Genomic DNA, 21027 nt, shown 5'->3' on the forward strand with positions numbered 1-21027 from the left:
TTGTATTTGCAATTTCAAAATTAATTAAAACCAATATTAAATTCCGAAAATCGGTTTTTTGCTAAAACTCTTTTTTTTTAATCGGATCAAAATGGGAATACGGCACAGAGTCCGGGGTGGTAATGGGCGTATTGTGTCCAAATTTCATGGTTTTCGGACAATCGGTGCCGGTGTCACGGCGAAATTCCACTTTTTTCCCCTCATGGAAGCCGTAAATTGACAAGAACAAACGACTTGAACGAATGCAGGTATCACCTTGAAATTTTCAGGGTACCTAGGTACCAACGTGAAAAGTTGCTCGCCGGAATTTAGTACTCATGGTACCTTTGGTTCTAGCGTAGCGCATGCGCGAAGTCAAATCCAGCTAAACTCGAAAACAACCTTGTCGGCACGGAAAACATCAAAGGAGAAATTCGAATTTTTTAAATATTCAAATACCAAACGTTCGACCATGATCCAGGCTATCCTGAAATGTATTAATGTCGGTAATAGGAGACATATTCTCTAGGTCACGACCAATTGTATATGTTTTCAAGCCCATAAATGTGGATTTTTCACTAATTGTCATTTTCAATTCAAAATGGCGTCCATCATTTGCCGGAAATCAAAATTGTGTTATCTACCGTTTTTTGGCTTTCCTTCAAGGATTCGGAAAATATAATTGCCTTGTCTGTAAGTAAAATATCAAAAAAGCCTTATGTAATTTTCACATTTCAAGATGGTGGCATTTCCGGTTTGAGCTACAAACTCAATTTTTTGTGTACGAATCAGTAGTGTCGTAGCTAGTAAAGAAAAAAAAATCAAGGCAATCTGACCTATATTTCGTCGATTTTTTTGAAAACTTTGATCCTTAATTTCATCAAGGGGATATAATTTAGAAAATTTCTAATGATATTTTTGAAGTCGCATTGATAAGATCTACTTACATTCTAAATTTCATGAAAATCGTGCAACTATTAAAGAAGTTGTCAAATTGATCTCAACTTCCGGTTCAAAATCACAGCGACGAATTTTCGAAATTCGAAAATTCGAAATTGCAGATTTTAAGTAAATGTTTCAAGGCACCCCTCAAAAAAAGAATTAGTAAAATAGGTCAAATAGTTACAAAGTTACAGTAATGTAGGTCAAATGAATTTGTTCGTAAAATTCGGTGATTTCGGATTCGAAAAACGATTTGAAAATATATTTAATCAACATTCGCACCCCATTTTTTTTGGGGGGGGGGGGTAGGTCAAAGTTTCAGATTGATCCTATGGTTAGATTCTGAGAAATCCGATTTGTAGAAATGACACAAAAAAAAAAAAATAATAATAGGAACAAGGGGGTCGGGTCAGGGGGTTCTCCCGCTAAGAAATTTTAATTGGAGGCCGAAAACGTGATTTCATGGCATTTCAGGCACTTGTGTCGGAGCCATTTAGAAGTACCTCCCCCAGAAAAATAAAATTCTGCCACAAAATTAGCCACAATCCATGCGGGTGCTGTGAAATTTCTAGAGGAGGGAGCTGGAACCCATGAGCCCGTTAAATTCGCCACTGTAAATGAGCAGAGCTACATCAAACCTAATTTTGAGTCCCTCAGTGATAAATAACTTGATTCAAAATCGTATTATAGCCCCAACGACGATTTGATGAATGAGACCGTAACGTTACGACAAAGTCTAACACTGTAAGTACCAAATAGTCATACGAGATATGTGCATCTCATCAAATTCAGCTTAAACCATACCCACAATAATGTTACGGAGTCAGTGAGTTCAAGTTAGACAATACGCTGACCTTCCACTGACCATGCTTATAATATAAAATCTGTCAATGACAGCTGATTCATTGTTTAGTTTTTTATATGATATATTTAATATCAATAATATATGTATATGCATGCTTTATTTTACTTTACACGACCTCTAAAAATGCCCCAAATCGAAAAAATACGACTTTTTGGATTTCGATCTCCTTTTTTCGGCTACCCCGGACATTTTCAAAAAATGATACAATGATTTCACACAACAGGCCAGCTATTAGCCTCTCGATTGACAAGAGTTTCATCGCCCTCCATTCATTATAACCAATGTCATCGTGCCCTAAAGAATCAACAAATCAGCTTGCTTATCTCTGCTTACCCTAGGCAAAAAATGCTCATCTTTGAACTCAATCATGACATTGACCTAGTGAACGCCTACACCAAGTTTGAACATTCTAGCTTAATTAGAAGGAGAGTTCTTGTGTTCCAAAGTCCCGGCCCTTCAAATTGCTTCTATTTTTCATTTTCAATTCAAAATGGTGACCATCACGTGACCGAAATCAAAATTCTGATCCGATAGATTTTTAGGCATTCCTTCCAGGATTCCGAAAATATGACGCCCGAGTCTGTAAGTAAAAAAGCAAAAAAGCCTTTTTGATTTTTCACGTTTAAAGATGGTGGCACTTCCGGTTCGATCGACAAACTCCATATTTTGTGTACGAATCAGTAAGTACTTGTCTAGTATCGAGGTTTTTTTTAGGTCATTCTGACCTATATTTCGACGATTTTTTTGAAAACTTTGATCCTTAATTTCACCAAGGGGAGATAATTTAGAAAATTTCCAAGGACATCATTGAAGTCGCATTGGCAAGATCTACTAACATTCTAAATTTCACGAAAATCGCACAACTATTAAAGAAGTTGTCAAATTGGTAATAACTTCCGGTTCGAAATGACAGCGACGAATTTTCGAAATGCCAAAATCCGAAATTGCAGATTTGAAGTAAATGTTTCAAGATACTCAAAGAAAAAAGAATTAGTAAAATAGGTCAAATAGTCACAAAGTTACAGCATTGTAGGTCAAATGCATTCCTTCGTAAAATTCGCTGATTTCGGATTCGTAAAACGTTTTGAAAATATATTTAATCAACAGCCACCACCCATTTTTGGGGGGATAGGTAAAAGTTTCAGAACGATCCTATGGTTAGATTCTGAGAAATCCGATTTGTGGACAAAACACACAAAAAAAATAACAATAAATAGATCTGCATAGCAGATATCAAAGCTTTCATATAAACTTCAAAAGGGGTTATTAGAATCTATGAATCATCAACCACTCTGACGGATGTAGAAAGGAATATATTGTTACTAAATCTGTTGTACTGTTTCTTGTTATGGTAAAGAAAACATGAATACAACTATGAGATTTGTATAGAATTGGCATTAATCAATATATTTATTGTTTAATACTACATGTATATTATAGATACAAAGTGAATTAAATGAACCCAATTACATGTACTTTATATAAGCAATGTTTTTTTATTCATCGTTACTTTGAAATCACATTATTTTCATTGATGATAAAAAGGTTGTATTTGTACCGAATCCAAAAAGTATGTTGTATGACATTGCATTATCTGTACCAATTATTTATTTGCAAACCAATATACAATGTTTATTTCTACTCCAATATATTTGTTTCAACCCATGATAGTTTATTCACTCTTCTCACTTAAATACAAGAATAACACACGATTAAATTACTGAAACAAGTAATGCTGGTAGATTATAATTTGATATTGTATACCATTTACTCTCTGTTAGATAAGGCGACGTGGTAATCTGTTAGATAAACATACATGGAAGTATATGTTAGATAACTACAATTTATGATATATTTTAAACCAAGGAAGTGGCCTTTCTAAAAATAAAAAAAAATAAAGGAAAATATATTTCATACAATTGTTATACTGTTACTGTTATCGTGAAGAAACATGATTGTTTATTTAATGTTGTTTATGACAAACATGTAATCATGTACATTTTTTAAATAAGAACAATTATGCTACATGTATGAATAACTCTCAAAAATTATGTTTTCATCAATCCAAGTATTTTTTTATTTGTATTACTTGATTTATACTGAATAAAGATTACACAAACATACAAAATGGTGTTGGCTGTGTGACTGAATTCCTCGTTGAGAAGTGGTATCGGGTGTCCCATAGAGAAGAAGCAAACCCTCCTTGTGATACACTTGTGAACATTTTAAAAGACCCATTTCGCTGTGTTCCAGAAAAATCCCCATTATAGCTAGTGCATTACATGGTTGTTGTTGGGGGAAAGGTGGGTCTTTTCTATTGGCAATGATTTACTTTTTATAGGCCCACATTGAAATGTGGTCGTATATTGTCGTCGCCCCCCTTTTGCTGTTAATATCCGATTGACTTTAAATTTATACGCAGTGTTTAAGGTCATAAGACGAAGAAGCCTTTGATTTGCTCTGCCCAGGCAACGTTCCTGTGCTCCGATTGCCTTCAAATATGCACAGAATGTACCTTGGGATTCTAGCTATCACATATTAAAAATAGAAGAGTGTTGGATTCCGAGAACGTTCAAAATAAATTCAAAACCCGCCCCCAACAATCAAAGGTTTTTTGCTTAAAAAATTGCCGTATTTTATCGAATTTTTATTGTTCTTGATATCTGAGGATTTTTCTCAATTTAGTATGTGATAAATATCATCGCGGCGCAGCCAACCGCTAGAAATTCCAGAGATTTGGACCACCGGAATGATGCCTCAGCAGTCAAAAAAGGTCAAAATAGGCGATTTCGGTTTCTAGTGTCGATACATCGTTACGGTCATTTTAAAAAATTGTCTTTTAAGGATAATGTGTATAGTACCAGTACCTATCACATACGGAAGAGGCGATAAAATCTCTTTGCATTTGCAATTTCAAAATTAATTAAAACCAATATTAAATTCCGAAAATCGTTTTTTTGCTAAAACTTTTTTTTTTTTAATCGGATCAAAATGGGAGTAAGGCACAGAGTCCGGGGTGGTAATGGGCGTATTGTGTCCAAATTTCATGGTTTTCGGACAATCGGTGCCGGTGTCACGGCGAAATTCCACTTTTTTCCCCTCATGGAAGCCGTAAATTGACTTGAAGCCAGGGTCCTTGAAGTTGTACAGCTGCACCCGGTGACCGATATTTATTTAACGGGGAATAAGTGATAATTCATATTATAGCAGTAAATAATTAAAATATTTCATAGGGATTATAATAATATCTATATCTTGTCTGGGTACAGGGTTAAAACCAATATTAAATTCCGAAAATCGTTTTTTTGCTAAAACTCTTTTTTTTTTAATGGGATCAAAATGGGGGTAAGGCACAGAGTCCGGGGTGGTAATGGACGTATTGTGTCCAAATTTCATGGTTTTCGGACAATCGGTGCCGGTGTCACGGCGAAATTCCACTTTTTTCCCCTCATGGAAGCCGTAAATTGACTTAGAAAAAAAACGACGAAAGGCAGGTGACAAGAACAAACGACTTGAACGAATGCAGGTATCACCTTGAAATTTTCAGGGTACCTAGGTACCAACGTGAAAAGTTGCTCGCCGGAATTTAGTACTCATGGTACCTTTGGTTCCAGCGTAGCGCATGCGCGAAGTCAAATCCAGCTAAACTCGAAAACAACCTTGTCGGCACGGAAAACATCAAAGGAGAAATTCGAATAAAAAATGATACAATGATTTCACACAACAGGCCAGCTATTAGCCTCTCGATTGACAAGAGTTTAACGCCCTCCATTCATTATAACCAATGTCATCGTGCCCTAAAGAATCAACAAATCAGCTTGCTTATCTCTGCTTACCCTAGGCAAAAAATGCTCATCTTTGAACTCAATCATGACATTGACCTAGTGAACGCCTACACCAAGTTTGAACATTCTAGCTTAATTAGAAGGAGAGTTCTTGTGTTCCAAAGTCCCGGCCCTTCAAATTGCTTCTATTTTTCATTTTCAATTCAAAATGGTGACCATCACGTGACCGAAATCAAAATTCTGATCCGATAGATTTTTAGGTATTCCTTCCAGGATTCCGAAAATATGACGCCCGAGTCTGTAAGTAAAAAAGCAAAAAAGCCTTTTTGATTTTTCACGTTTAAAGATGGTGGCACTTCCGGTTCGATCGACAAACTCCATATTTTGTGTACGAATCAGTAATTACTTGTCTAGTATCGAATTTTTTTTTAGGTCATTCTGACCAATATTTCGACGATTTTTTTGAAAACTTTGATCCTTAATTTCACCAAGGGGAGATAATTTAGAAAATTTTCTAAGGACATCATTGAAGTCGCATTGGCAAGATCTACTAACATTCTAAATTTCACGAAAATCGCACAACTATTAAAGAAGTTGTCAAATTGGTAATAACTTCCGGTTCGAAATGACAGCGACGAATTTTCGAAATGAAAAAATCCGAAATTGCAGATTTGAAGTAAATGTTTCAAGATACTCAAAGAAAAAAGAATTAGTAAAATAGGTCAAATAGTCACAGAGTTACAGCATTGTAGGTCAAATGCATTCCTTCGTAAAATTCGGTGATTTCGGATTCGTAAAACGTTTTGAAAATATATTTAATCAACAGCCACCACCAATTTTTGGGGGGATAGGTAAAAGTTTCAGAACGATCCTATGGTTAGATTCTGAGAAATCCGATTTGTGGACAAAACACAAAAAAAAATTAACAATAATAATCTTAACAGAAACAATAAGCTTTCATATGTAATATGAAAGCTTAATAATCTTAACAGAAACAATAAGCTTTCATATGTAATATGAAAGCTTAATAAGAAGAATAATAATCCTAACAAAAACAATAGTGTTTCACACTGACCCTAATAATCTTAATAAAAACAATAGTGTTTCACACAAGCTACGCAGTGTGAAACCCTAATGAAAAAAAAAAAATGTAAATGGTCGATAAAATTAAACATATAGTTATTGTATTGATATTTCTAACATAATCATTCTCATACACATCAAATCATAAGCTAGCTGTCTGCTCTTTCTTGGGCGTCTGCAGATATATATATATATATATATATATATATATATATATATATATATATATATATATATTAGAATTAGTTCCATGAAAAAACAAAAACCATTTATAGTGTTACACAGACGCCCCCAAACCTTGTCATAAATTTAGACAACCTTGTCGTGTACATATAAAAAAGCACTATTTATAGTCAGTTTTTCAAAAAAATTTCTCGCGCCCAGGTTTCTACAAGGAAGATTTTATTTGGCCTGTTATCATAGTTTCCATATATACAGTTGACCTGACAATATGAAATAATAAAATAGCTATATTATATTAATTTGATTCAGAAATTTTGTGAATTTTGCTCTGGTTGGCATCGACCAGACGTCACATTTATGCATTTATGGAGAAATTAAATACAGTTGGATGAGAATGAAATAATATTACAGGCAAATAAACAAATGGATCCACTTCTTAAGTTTAATACTACAAGCCAAGAATACATCCAACGATGAAAAATCAAAACGTTTACATACAAAATAAAGGTAAATTACGAATAAATATATATTGAACTATTTTATATGAATATTTAAAAAAAAAGACTGGTAAACCACAAAAACTACTTCTGTTTATATACAGTAGGTATTACTTGGTTAATTAAGGGATATTTTAAAATAAATGAGATGGTGTTCTTTGTAGAACACACCTACCACCGAATGAATACCATCTGGGTAATTCCAGTCCTACTTGTTCAGTTTATTGTTCTATGTTTAATACCTTTACTGTTGTCTGAACAGTAAACATGTCGTCAACATCCACAATATAATTTTCCTTATTCTGAACGAAATTCCAATCCTTGAAATCAATCCAGCCCCAGTTGCCACCGCCTGGTGTAAATGTGTGGTCAGTCGTGCGTACTGTAGACTGACTGTCATCCAACGTGTTGATTAGTTTGAAGGTGTAACGAACTTTTCATCACCGTTATTTCCCAGCTTCAAGAACATGCTTAATGTTGATTTAGCTATGTTATGCTGTACACGCACATTCCATGGCAGCCCTTGTATCTGTACGCTATCACCATCACACGACCGATCTGTTTCATCCATCAAACTGGCATTAAAAGTCGATGTGAAAGTTTTTGACGATATGGTTTTCATTTGACCAATTTGCTGCTGTAAGCACTGTTCGTCTATCTCCAACTTGGGAAAATATGGATGCTTCATCTCCGGGAAGTCTAAATGTTTGATTTTAACTTCGTCTGTCAACGCTTGGGCCGCAGGTAAAGCATCTAGCAGTGGAATAGTTGCTTCTCTCTTCAACACATCATCTGAACATTGTACATTCTCCCGCAGTTGATCTTGGACATGTTTCATGTCATCCAGCAATTTCATGACCTTGGCAATTTCTTTATCCTCTCTGTTCTTAATGTCATGTTTCACTTTCTCGCCATGTTGTTTGGCTGTGGTGCAAATTTTTGCCACTTGTATATCGACATTTGTACGGCTGAGTACTTGATATCCTTTATCTGGTGGGTGAGTGTATCACAGAAAACTTGTATATCTTGAAGCGATTTGGTTAGTGTCTGTTTTAGAGTTGACAGCGTTTCCCTGGCTTCTACCCCAACAACTTCAAGATCGACTTTCTTGTGTTTTTCGTGACCCACGATATTCCAGTCATAGCAGACAGGTTTGGAACAATCACGACAATAAAATTTAAGTACCATTTGTTTATGTAGTGGACATCTCTGCTTATCATTCTTATCTACGACATATAAATTGGCTGTAAATCCACTTGCCCCATCTTTTGGAACGTCCGTGTCTTTTCTACAAACAGGACAGAAGAACTTGTTGAGATGAACGTGCGCCTTGATATGATCCTCCAGACATTTCTGGCAAAATGTGTGATAACAAGGAAGAATCTTAGGTTGAGTAAATTCTTCCGAACAGAGCGTACAAATCTGTTGATGATTCGCTGCCATCTTGACAACATATATGTGCAATACACAGTGGTGTACCTGTGTTAATATTGAACCTCAATAGATCTGATATATTTCCTTTTACGTCAGTAAGCGGCGGATCTGGAAATTGTGGATCGCGGAGAGCTATAGCACTTTTTCCGTAAAATTTACGGACAAATGGCTGGCAGCTAGGTTGCCAACCAATGTACGTAAAAATTACGACACACCATAAATATATTTTTACGAACATGTCGTAAAAATTACGTCCAAAGATTGGCAACCTAGCTGCCAGCCATTTGTTCGTAAATTTTACGGAAAATGTTTTACAGCTGTAAAAAACTTATGGTATGATAAGCATCAAAAAGACATTTACTTAAGATTTAAAACAGAATTTAATTATTCAAAACAATATAAGATACAATTAATTCCTCAAAAATGCTTTTACATGATAGTTTAAGATATAATAAAAGACCTGAAAATACTGGAAATTGGAGATTACTGTCAGTAAGTAAAGCTAACAACTGCCTTAAAAAAAAAAACCCTGTCAACCACAAATTCATATTTTTAACACATTTGATCAAGAGCAGATTTGATATTACAATATGGAGAATGTTTAGAGATCTAACATATTCTTTGGCTGTCAAGCAGTTTGGTGGTATATTTCAACAAAAACAAAGCTCCTTTCATAATTCTTCATTAATAATAATGAACATTTGTACATGGAATAGTGACGACTTTAAAAAAAAAGAAGAGAATTTGTTGCCCTATTAACAAGGGAAATAACTCTCCAAAATATTTATCAAGTTCTCACAAGACAAGCAAACAAAAATTCCCAGCAATTAAAAAATGTATGTGAAAATTTCCATGGATGTATCAAATAATGGGTAGCAACAAAATATAAATTTAACAATAATGAAATTATCCATTCAAATTCTTGTACATGTAACATTTACATTATAATATTCAAATGAATTTTTTTTATAGTAGAACAACAACATTCTGAATCTATTCTACAAATATATAATCAGTGTGTTACAATAGAATTATCCTCAAATCTTTTTCTAAAATCTTAACCAAGGTGTTGTAATATTTACCTCAAATCTATTATTTAAAACATCAACAACATGAAAGTAAATTATAACAGTAAAACATGATCTAATGAAATAATGAAATCATTCAAATTTTTGGAATTAATGAATTTGCATTCTAAATGTTTAAATGAACAATTTAAAATCTAACAAAAATTGAACCCAAAAAGTATCATGACTTTAAAACAAGAACAGCATCAATGCAGAATTCCTATTATTCCACCTTAAATGTACAGCTTGTTTCAATGATTAGCTTAATCTCTGTTTGAAAATGTATATCATTAAATTTTCCACAATAACTCTGCCTAAGCATGTACATTCCTTAGTGAGAATGGCATAAATTGATTCAGTCTCGTAGATAAAAATTTAGATGGAACTCGACTACTGACAAAGTTAATGAACCAGTCCCAAAATGAAATGTGTAGATGAGAGTTACACAATTTTAATGTTTATGCAACACGGCTGCATATTTAGAGACAAAATGAACTGAGGATAATTTTACAAATGTACCAAATTGTTGATGGACAAATTAAATGACCAAAAGATTTTTCCATTAAAGTAAACGGACATCTTATCAAAAGTACAATAAGAAGATCAAGTTTAATTAAGAAGATTCATTGAAAAGATTTCTTGCAGTGCGTTTAAAGTCTCATTTACAAAGTATCACTCATAAAAGGGTTGTGGCTCGGTCCCTTATCACCTATTTTATACACACTATGTGCTGGTGTATAAAAACTAACCATAAACTCAATAGGCCTATCCCTAAAGTTTGCATGCATGAACATTATTGCATCATAGGTTGCAACGATACATATCACAGTATTTCTTCTTGGACGTGTTTCCAGCTCCCTAGCCACTGCTTTTCCATCTGACGTTTTTGATTAAAAATGTTCCTATATCCGTGATTTGTGGTTCGCCAGAGGGGAATGTACTTTCAGCGGGACACATGTTTCATTGCCGAAAGCCATCTTTTCTCCTTCTTGTCACATGAACTACAGGGGAGTATTCTGCATCGGATGAAAATGGACAGTTAAAATATCTGTACCATGTTAACCAAACCGTGGTCCAGAATTTAAAGCACCTTGAACCAAAATGTGGCATCTATACCGTCGTATACCTTCTCACAGTACCGGTATATTGTTGCTATTGTTGTAACTGTACTTCATCCATTTAAAGTTTGACAGTTTAGTGATTAGTTATACCACTTTTTGGCACACTCGAGTCTTCCTCTTTTTCATGATTTCTGTGCGTTATCTGGGTTAATTTCAAAAATGCACCTGCAAAACAAATATTCTCAATCAGGTTGTTTCTTATGACATCCATTTCAAAAGAACACATTTTAATTAAGGAAAAGGGAGCTAAATGTGCGAGAAAATGAAGTTTCATGTCCACAAACAGGAGACTAAAGAGAGAGAGAGAGAAATGGGGTTTAACGTCCACTCGACACAAACTAGGTCATTTCAGGACTAACATATGGTTTTAATTTTATTTCAATAATTCGCTTGCGCGTAGGGGTCTTTAGCAGTGGGAGGAAACCGGAGGACCCGGAGAAAAACCCACGAGGTTGGACAGGCGACCCTACTCCTTGCCACGTACAACCGGGGATTCGAAACCACGCCAGTTGACTCAATGACAGACTTTATGGTACAGCGCGCACGTGCTAACCATTCAGCCATCCAACCCCCCCAGGAGACTAAACATATCACAAATACTATCAGTGTATACTGGAATAACCAGACTGCCATTCAATTTGGACATATTTCGCCAAGCATAACTGATTACAAATTACACTAAAAACAGAAACGACTGAATGTAAATCAGTTTATAGACATTCATAATAGATTATTATCGTTGCGACCCATTGTGTTCATTTCTCGGGGCCAAAGAATACAGATTTAGCTCCTTTAAGTTAGGTTGAACTTTTCTGATCATAATTTATATTGGTAGTAGCTGTAACTAACGTAACACCCATTGCTTTCCGGGTTAAAACCCATGCTTTCTTCTATCGTTACCGCATCTTGGGTTTCTGATCAGATTTTTGGACTAACCAGTGGCGACTCTGCACCTATGACAGGTAAATCTAAAAGCAGACTAAAATAGGATTCACCTGTTGCTAATAAGACCTACCCCAAGGTTCAAGCTGGGAGAGAGAAATGGGATTTAACATCCACACACAACACGAACTAGGTCATTTTTGGACTAATAAACATAGAATTTTATTTCAATAATCGCTTTAACCGTAGGTCTTTTATAAACAGTGGGAGGAAAACGAACGACCCAGAAAAAATGAACACGGTTAGTCAGGCAATCTTACTCCTTTCAACGCCACTTGACTCAAAGACATAGGCTTCATTCTGACCTAACTAAGGCCCATGTTAGACCATGGATCTTATATAAGCTCCATGGTTAGACCATTCGTCCAACCACCCCTCAAATTTCAAGGTCCAAGCAGAGGGCAGGAAGTGTTGGTTTTCATTAACAATGCGCTCAACTCCCAAAATTATTATCTTCAGTAAGTTCAATCTTATAATTTTTCTTTACCGGTAGGGCCTACCTTTGAAAAAATTTTACTAACCCAGAGAAAGGCTGGGTAGCCCACTCTATAGATGACAGGAATGGCACTCAAGGATGCAATAAGCTGTGCCTAAAAAAATTAGTAAAATAAAAAATTAAAGATCATTATCCAGACAATGCATTGACAATTCAATAAATTCTTAATAATGGTTTTCAGTGGTAGGCCTAGCCTACAGACCTGAGACTATGAACTTAATGAAGCCCAGAAATGTTAGCCCTTCATAGTTCATATACTTTTTTTCTATATCAATGTTATTATTATGTCATCCGAGTAGCCTCAACTAGAACTGAAGCCTCCAAAAACAATGCGAAAAAATATTAGGCCTAGCACTAACACCAGAGTGTATTTTTACTCTGTGCTAACACTAACACTGTGACAGTGTATGTGAGTATCATGTATGTCCATTTGTCTAGAAGTAGAAGAGTCTATTCCTACTAGGCTATTTCATAAATCAGTTACCGTACATTTTTACGAATGCTAAGAATCAATCTATGTCAAACAAAGATGTGTCCCTACTGTATACTCACCTAAAACTGCAATGTTTGGTATTGACTGTAGTGTTCAACTATTGTGCTCGATGTTGAGGGATTCCTTTTTGCCGCTAACTAACGGTCTTCGCAGTAATGGCGCCCAGGAAGACCGATGACGTCACTTTAATTTAAACACCCGTATTATTTACGGACGAAATTCTGTATTTCTTAAATATTAACAGACTCGTGTCTGTAATCAGGATAACAGACCTGCGCTGTAGGCGTTTTACAGAAACAAGTCTGTAAAAATTACAGAAAAGGCTTACAGTGAGGACAATAGTCCAAACACTTGTATCGGGAGAGGGGGGGAGGGGATTTAAAGTCAAAATATGTAACGGGTAATCTCCGATAGAAATAGGCTAATGATTGCATTAATTAAATGTCATGGGCAATGGAACAGTTCTATGCTGATTAGGTGTAGTGGTGTGTGTGGTTATGAGGGGGGCGGGGAAAGTTGGAACGTATTTCTGAATATCCTTTCATGCCCCTCATCTCGCCATGTATTGTAGAATAGTTTGTATTCTGTAATAGTATTTTATTCTGTGGTGTGCCCCTCATCTCGCCATGTATTCTACAATAGTATGTTATCCTGTGGTGTGCCCCTCATCTCTCCATGTATTCTACAATAGTGTGTTACCCTGTGGTGTGCCCCTCATCTCGCCATGTATTCTACAATTGTATGTTATTCAGTGGTGTAACAAAATATCTTCTTTGACCCTTGATGGGTACCAGTTTCCACAAGAGTTTCGAATTATTTTAATTCTGGTGGTTACTTATTGTACACAGAAGGTCCCTAAACCTTGCCATAAATGTAGACAACCTTGCCCTATACATAAAATGCACCATTTACAGCCAATGTTTCAAACATCTGCCTGGGGAAAGAACCCTTAGAGTTGGTGCGACTTGAGGGACCGCCAGTGACCTATACTTGGGATCATCTATTTGGTATAAGCACATGACTGTGGTTGTGTCATCATGGCTATTTATAGCACTGGGTTTCTACAAGGAAGATTTTATTTAGTCTGTCGTCATAGTTTCGATTCATACAGTTGAACGAACAATATGAAATATAATAGCTGTTGACAATATGAATTTGAACTAGAATTTTGCTCTGTTGGGCATCACGACGCGACGTTACATTTATGGAGGAATTGGATGCAGTTGCTCATTAAAATGAAATAATCAGCATATAGATACCAACATGATGTCTAAAGTTAAACTTAATAAAAGTGAATAAATTAGTAAAGAAATGAACGTTGTACATTGATCTACCTGGGTATCTCTAATTGTCCTGTTCATTATGGCATGTTATCTTTTGATACGCGTTAACTTATTTTAACGAATATACTGTATTGCAAACGTTATCAAGACTTTCTCTCAATACCCGAGTCATGAACTGTTGATAACTGGTAATCTGTTTGTCAGATGTTTGATATTATTATAATATACTTTCTCATTTGATGACCATGTTGTTGATGTTGTTTGTTCGGCCAAAACCCTACATATGACAAGTGCCTTATTAGGGCCAGCCAAAAATCCAGGCCACAAACAAATAAATTAAAATGTTTGATAATTATCAGGTAATGACAAAAATGCTTCCCTTTATTTATATGTAAATAAATGACATCCTTCTTCATCTACGCGTTTGGCCTTGAAGGCTTTTTTATACTCCGTGTTGTCCGGCAAAGGGTTGGCGTTTCTTCCCTTTACACACGTGACGATATTGTTACGTAAGTAATATCGTAATTTTTGTTATTTTCTCATTGATTTCGTAATTGATATTTGATTTATAACTATTTCACGCAATTATAAACATACCTAAATCAACAAAACAGTAATTACGGCAATGCTAAAAAAGTGTTTCTGAATTTTTTGTAATAAATTTTCTGTTGTTAAATTTAAAGATGGGTTCCCAGAAAAGTATTTATCGGGTGGTTATTTCCAATAAAAGTATGGTAATTTTGGGTATATATGGAAAGTAGAGATATCCAATCTTACTGGAAAAATACTGGATTCCCCGAAAAACACTCATGGAGCGTATACAGGACAAAAATGTAAGGGTTCCCCTAATCAACAGCCCGACGATTAGGTATTTCTGCACGCGTGATGTCAAAGGTCACACGCGAACATTGAGCGCTTGATGTACAAGTTGATAAACTTTATGAAGAGTTAGACGCACAACACTTTCTGAGATAAAAATGACGGAAAAAGACGCGGGTAGTGGATACTCCGAGAATTTAATTAGGATTCAATATTTGTAATAAATAGTAAGCGATTAAAGACAACATCGTCTTATATATGCAATGAATTCTCGTCTGACTTCCAAGACTTGACGTAAACATGACCTGGTTTAAATTTTTATAGCAGGACATTCCGTCGCAATTACAATGTTTGAGACGGATTTGAAGCAAAGTTATGACAAAATAATTAGTTTGAATATGTTTTTATTTCATATATACCATTAAATCACCCAGTTTGTACGCGGGAACCCATCTTTAACTTTTTTCTTTTATCGTTGAACCCAAAATATCTGTATTTCCAGACCACCTATCAAAATATGCCTTTGAGCCAGCACAGCATTAACATGGCACTGGTTTGATCCCTGTGTTGTACATGACAGTTTATCGTGATTTTCCGGCGTGGTTCCCTCTTGTCAGTGGTGTATTACGGAGGGCCTGGCAAAGGACAATGTACGTTGGGATGAAAAAACCGAGGTCATTTGTACACATCGGCGTGCACGTAAAGTGGGTTCTACTGGGTAGTTAGCCAACGTAACTCCATCGTGCGAGGGAAAAACTGTCCACTTCTTACAATTAATGCTACAAGCCAATAATATATACAACAATGAATATACAATAAAAATAATATATAAAATAAATAAAATAGAATATATCAAACCAAAAATAATGTAAATGGTCGATAAAATTATACATATAGTTATTGTATTGGTACTTTTAAAACATTAAAAAACATGCAATTCAAAACATACATAGATTATCATGTGGCCCGTATGGTCGCCCTATCCCCCGGGCAATTGACCAGGGTGCTCTATCTCAAAACAGGGCGTAAATTATCTGAATATTGACAACAAATGGTTTGGCATTAGTTGTTTTAAAAAGAAAAAGTCTTGAATCCCATAAATATTAAACCATCCCTAAGAATATATATCATAGTAGATAAAGTGCAAGTACTTCTATGTTTACGGTAGATAAATACATAAACAAAAATACGCCCAATTTTACTTCTTTATTCCGATATATACATCACATCATAAGCTAACTTCAGATATGTATGTATAATATAATGTAAAATTAGTTCCATGAAAAAAGAATAAAAGCACTAGTGTTACACAGAAGCCCCCAAACCTTGTCATAAATTTAGACAACTTTGCCGTGTGCATATAGAAAGCACTATTTATAGTCAGTTTTTCAAAAAATTTCTCGCGCCCAGGTTTCTACAAGAAAGATTTTTATTTGGTCTGTTGTCATAGTTTCCATACATTGTATATACAGTTGACCTGACAATATCAAATAATAAAATAGCTATAATATATTAATTCGATTCAAAAATTTTGTGAAATTTGCTCTGGTTGGCATCGACCAGACGTCACATTTATGGAGAAATTGAATACAGTTGGATGGGAATCAAATAATATTACAGGAAAATAAACAAAATTGATCCACTTCTTAAACATACATTATGCAAGAGCTAAATCTGTCTACTGCAGGTCTTTCTTTAGGCCTGAAATGTTATCTAAATTATTAATTCGACATTAATTAACCTATCCAGACCATAATTAACTCTAGATGGCATCGCTAGTCTGTGATCTTTAGTGGATTGTGAGCCAATTTACTGCATAACTTTCCTTCTCGATTTAACGATTAAATGGATAATCGAGACTATGCTGTTTATCAATCATACTGACTTTAGTAATGATGACCAAGGCTAGGTGGAAATTCAATCGCTTTGTTCTCGGTTCATAGTGGATCAATTTGAATGGAATTTTCAGCAAATTGGCTTTATATTATCTAGTTTTTAACTATTATAGTGAGAACTGCCAACTCGTTATTGAATCTCCCATAATGTATCTTTAAGTTTAATGCTACAAGCCAATAATACATCCAAAGATGAAAACTGAAAAACGTTTACATACAAAATAAAGGTAAATTACGAATATAAATATATTGAAATAATTCATAAAAAATCATAAAACACTAACTATTTTATATGAATATTTAGTACTTGGTTAATTAGGGGATATTCTAAAATAAAAGAGATGGTGTTCTTTGTAGAACACACCTACCACCGAGTGAATACCATCTGGGTAATTCCAGTCCTACGTGTTCAGTTTATTGTTCTATGTTTAATACTTTTACTGTTGTCTGAACAGTAAACATGTCGTCAACATCCACAATATAATTGTCCTTATTCTGAACGAAATTCCAATCCTTGAAATCAATCCAGCCCCAGTTGCCACCGCCTGGTGTAAATGTGTGGTCAGTCGTGCGTACGGTAGACTGGCTCTCATCCAACGTGTTGATCAGTTTGAAGGTGTAACGAACTTTACAGGACTTGATATTTTCATCATCTGTACTTCCCATCTTCAAGAACATGCTTAATGTTGATTTATCTATGTTATGTTGTACACGCACATTCCAAGGCAGCCCTTGTATCTGTACGCTACCGCCATCACAGGACCGATCTGTTTCATCCATCAAACTGGCATTAAAAGTCGATGTGAAGGTTTTTGACGATATGGTTTCCATTTGACCAATTTGCTGCTGTAAGCACTGTTCGTCTATCTCCAACTTGGGAAAATATGGATGCTTCATCTCCGGGAAGTCTAAATGTTTGACTTTAACTTCGTCTGTCAACGCTTGGGCCGCAGGTAAAGCATCTAGCACTGGAATAGTTGCTTCTCTCTTCAACACATCATCTGAACATTGTACATTCTCCCGCAGTTGATCTTGGACATGTTTCATGTCATCCAGCAATTTCATGACCGTGGCAATTTCTTCATCCTCTCTGTTCTTAATGTCATGTTTCACTTTCTCGCCATGCTGTTTGGCTGTGGTGCAAATTTTTGCCACTTGTATATCGACATCTGTACGGGCTTGTACGGCTGAGTTGTTGATATCCTTTATCTGGTAGGTGAGTGTATCACAGAAAACTTGTATATCTTGAAGCGATTTGGCCAGTGTCTGCTTTAGAGTTGACAGCTTTTCCCTGGCTTCTACCCCAACAACTTCAAGATCGACTTTCTTGTGGTTTTCGTGACCCACGACATTGCAGTCGTAGCAGACAGGTTTGGTACAATCACGACAGTAAAATTTAAGTACCATTTGTTTATGTAGTAGACATCTCTGCTTATCATTCTTATCTACGACATAGAAATTGGCTGTAAATCCACTGGCCCCATCTTTTGGAACCTCCGTGTCTTTTCTACAAACAGGACAGAAGAACTTGTTGAGATGAACATGCGCCTTGATATGATCCTCCAGACATTTCTGGCAAAAAGTGTGATAACAAGGAAGAATCTTAGGCTGGGTATATTCTTCCAAACAGATCGGACAATCATGGTGATGATTCGCCGCCATCTTGATACCGTCTATATGCCGTAAACAGTGGTGTAATACTTTTGTCAATATTGACCTTAATAATATGAAATATTTCCTTTTACGTCAGTAGGCGGCGGATCTGGACAGTAGTCCTAACAACATTCGCCTAACAAAACGCATTCAATGTGGTGACTGCTCACTTGTCCGAAGTATGTGTAGTGTAAACGGTTACAGGACTTATTATTCGGTCGTTTATGAAATGGAAAGGCTTTTCAAACATATTTTCAGGTCCGAGCGACTGAACCCCTAGAGTGCGATCAGCTATTTGATATAAGCACGTGATCGTGTCATCGTAGCTATTTATAGCACTGTGTTTCTACAAGGAAGATTTTATTTAGTCTGTCGTCATAGTTTCGATTCATACTGTCTACCTCACATTAAAATGTCATGAAATATGGTAGGTGTTGACATGAATTTGAACCAGAATTTTAGGGGATTTTGGTCTGTTGGGCATCGTCCGACGTCACATTTATGGAGAAATTGGAAGCAGTGGGATCAGAATGAAATAATCAGCGTATTGACCAAATTGATGTCTAGAGGTCAATAAATGAGTGAATAAATCAGTGCCATTCATCGATATACATGCGTTATCTCTAACTGACCCGTTGATCACCGTTATGTAACGTAAGTTATCTTTTCATACGCGTTTATCTTACTTACAATTCACCTCGTTAGGCCGATTAAAAAACGAATAGACTCGGATATCAAGACATTCGCATGTGTATGAAAATATCTAATATATTCGTGAGACTTGGGGATCGAGCACATATGAAGTTACACAATAAGATCTATATCGAGTATAATGCGTAGCTTGTATACAGGAACAGGTGATTATCCACGGTAAGCCTATATAAGCTTAATAATATACCGAGACGCAATGGAACGCACCAGAATTACACCGAGACACGTGCTCTATGCTCTCGAGCAGGCCTATCATGCTGAAATAGGTGCATATTTTGAGGACGCCGATTCAGAATTGGTCTTATATATAATTATGTTGGGCTGCCTGGCACGAAGTCCCATGTTATGAAATTGGGTTTAAACGTTGGCGACGAACAGTGTCAGTAATGATGGACCTCTCACGATAGCATTATTACGGGAAACTGACAGGCGCGGATATAGCCCCCCCCCCCCTTCCTCACGAGTCCAAGTAAGCGCCCCCGTGAGACAAAGTCCTCTTAGACCCAGTCCCAAATTACATATTATCTGAATTTGTTTTAGCTCAGTTACATGAATATTATACGTCGTGGCTGTCCCCTTAGACCCAGCCCAATATTACATATTATCTGAATTTGTTTTGCGCCTTGGGCGCTAAAAGCTCAGTTACGTGAATATTATACGTGGATGTCAGAAATTGTTTCGCGCCTACGGCACCCAATTTCATTATATTATTACATGTATCATCATTCTTCCAATCCTGATCTGTGGTCTTATACACTCTCATCACTATCATTTACATAGTGAATCACCCAGTTAGTAGTACTTAGCACTAGTGAGGGGGTCGTGGGGCGACAGACTGTACAGGCGGAATTAACATGTAGGCCTCGAGATTCTGCAAGAATATTTTGGCCCAGTCCCAAAAGATTTAAACCTTAATTACATATACGTTGCTATCTCAACTTTTTTCGCGCCTTCGTTGCTCGATTCCATTATAGCGTCATTCTTCCTTCACTCCTCTGTTTTCTTATACTATCTCATCACTATCATACTCACGGTTATAGTAAACCACCCAGTTAGTAGTACCACTGTTGCGTTGGGCGACAGCATGTACAAATTTTCTGCTTAACACTCACAAAACGAATTGACAAGCAGATCTCAAGATTCTGTCCCATTGACTCCCATTTCTGATTCTCTCTTTCACAAGAATTTGCTCTCAGCAATGACTTTTCTCAGAGGGAGAACTTTATGACAACTTGAATGAAACTGCTTTTCAGCGAGATAACGATTGGCGAACAACTATATAGGCAATACGAGCTATGTTCTACCGGGGCGCTCAGCTTCTAGATCCGCTACTTGAAACTGACAGTCTGTGATCCGGCAGATATGGTCGGATACTGTACCGGCCGAGAAAGTTCATCCAGATTTTCCGGCGTGGTTCCCCCTTGTCAGTGATGCAGGACGGAGGGCCTGATAAGGACAGCTGTCTAGTCGTTCGGATGGGACGAAAAACCGAGGTCCCGTGTACACATTGCCGTGCACGTAAAAGATCCCTTGACAGTTGGAATTCGATATAGGAGTAGGCCGTAGTACCGCTGTCCGGGCAAAATTTCCCTCATAGCACACTGTATGGCGTATGCCCGTCTTCATTAGCCCAGTTCGGAGCAGAACAGTAGGACGTTAAACCCTATTTCATTTCATTTATTTCCAGTCGTGTCAAAACATTGTCACGCGTAACCACGCATGCCCGGGTCGATCTCTAGTTGACCATGTTTGCTGGAAACCATCGCCAAATCTCAGGAT

General features: G+C 36.3%; 2 protein-coding genes and 1 long non-coding RNA gene across 4 annotated transcripts in view; 1 reads left to right on the forward strand and 2 right to left on the reverse strand.

Moving 5' to 3' along the window:
- LOC126830938 (uncharacterized) overlaps positions 1–21027 on the forward strand; it is a 35936-nt gene that overhangs the window by 9627 nt on the left and 5282 nt on the right. Inside the window, exon 1 of one of the 2 annotated variants that reach the window (XM_050561464.2) lies at positions 18860–19191. The exons of the other annotated variant lie outside the window; for it this stretch is intronic. The gene's annotated coding sequence lies outside the window, so the exon portion shown is untranslated. Of the gene's footprint in view, positions 1–18859; positions 19192–21027 lie in introns of those variants that run through there. 2 annotated transcript variants of the gene reach the window in all.
- On the reverse strand, positions 9125–13063 carry LOC126830614 (uncharacterized). The gene is made up of 3 exons (XR_007683880.2): positions 12947–13063; positions 12420–12488; positions 9125–11121 (listed from the first exon to the last, which is right to left on the reverse strand). It is a non-coding gene; the product is annotated as an uncharacterized LOC126830614 (long non-coding RNA).
- On the reverse strand, positions 15377–18795 carry LOC126830940 (tripartite motif-containing protein 2). Its single transcript, XM_050561468.2, has one exon. It carries the CDS (start codon positions 18544–18546, stop codon positions 17299–17301), a length of 1248 nt encoding a protein of 415 aa, XP_050417425.2. The 5' UTR covers positions 18547–18795; the 3' UTR covers positions 15377–17298.

This window comes from Patella vulgata, chromosome 8 (genome assembly GCF_932274485.2).
Source record: "Patella vulgata chromosome 8, xgPatVulg1.2, whole genome shotgun sequence".
NCBI lineage: Eukaryota > Metazoa > Mollusca > Gastropoda > Patellidae > Patella > Patella vulgata.

Excerpts from the sequence above, each read along its gene's own strand:
- LOC126830940 (XM_050561468.2), bottom strand. The coding sequence starts at position 18,546 with ATGGCGGCGAATCATCACCATGATTGTCCGATCTGTTTGGAAGAATAT.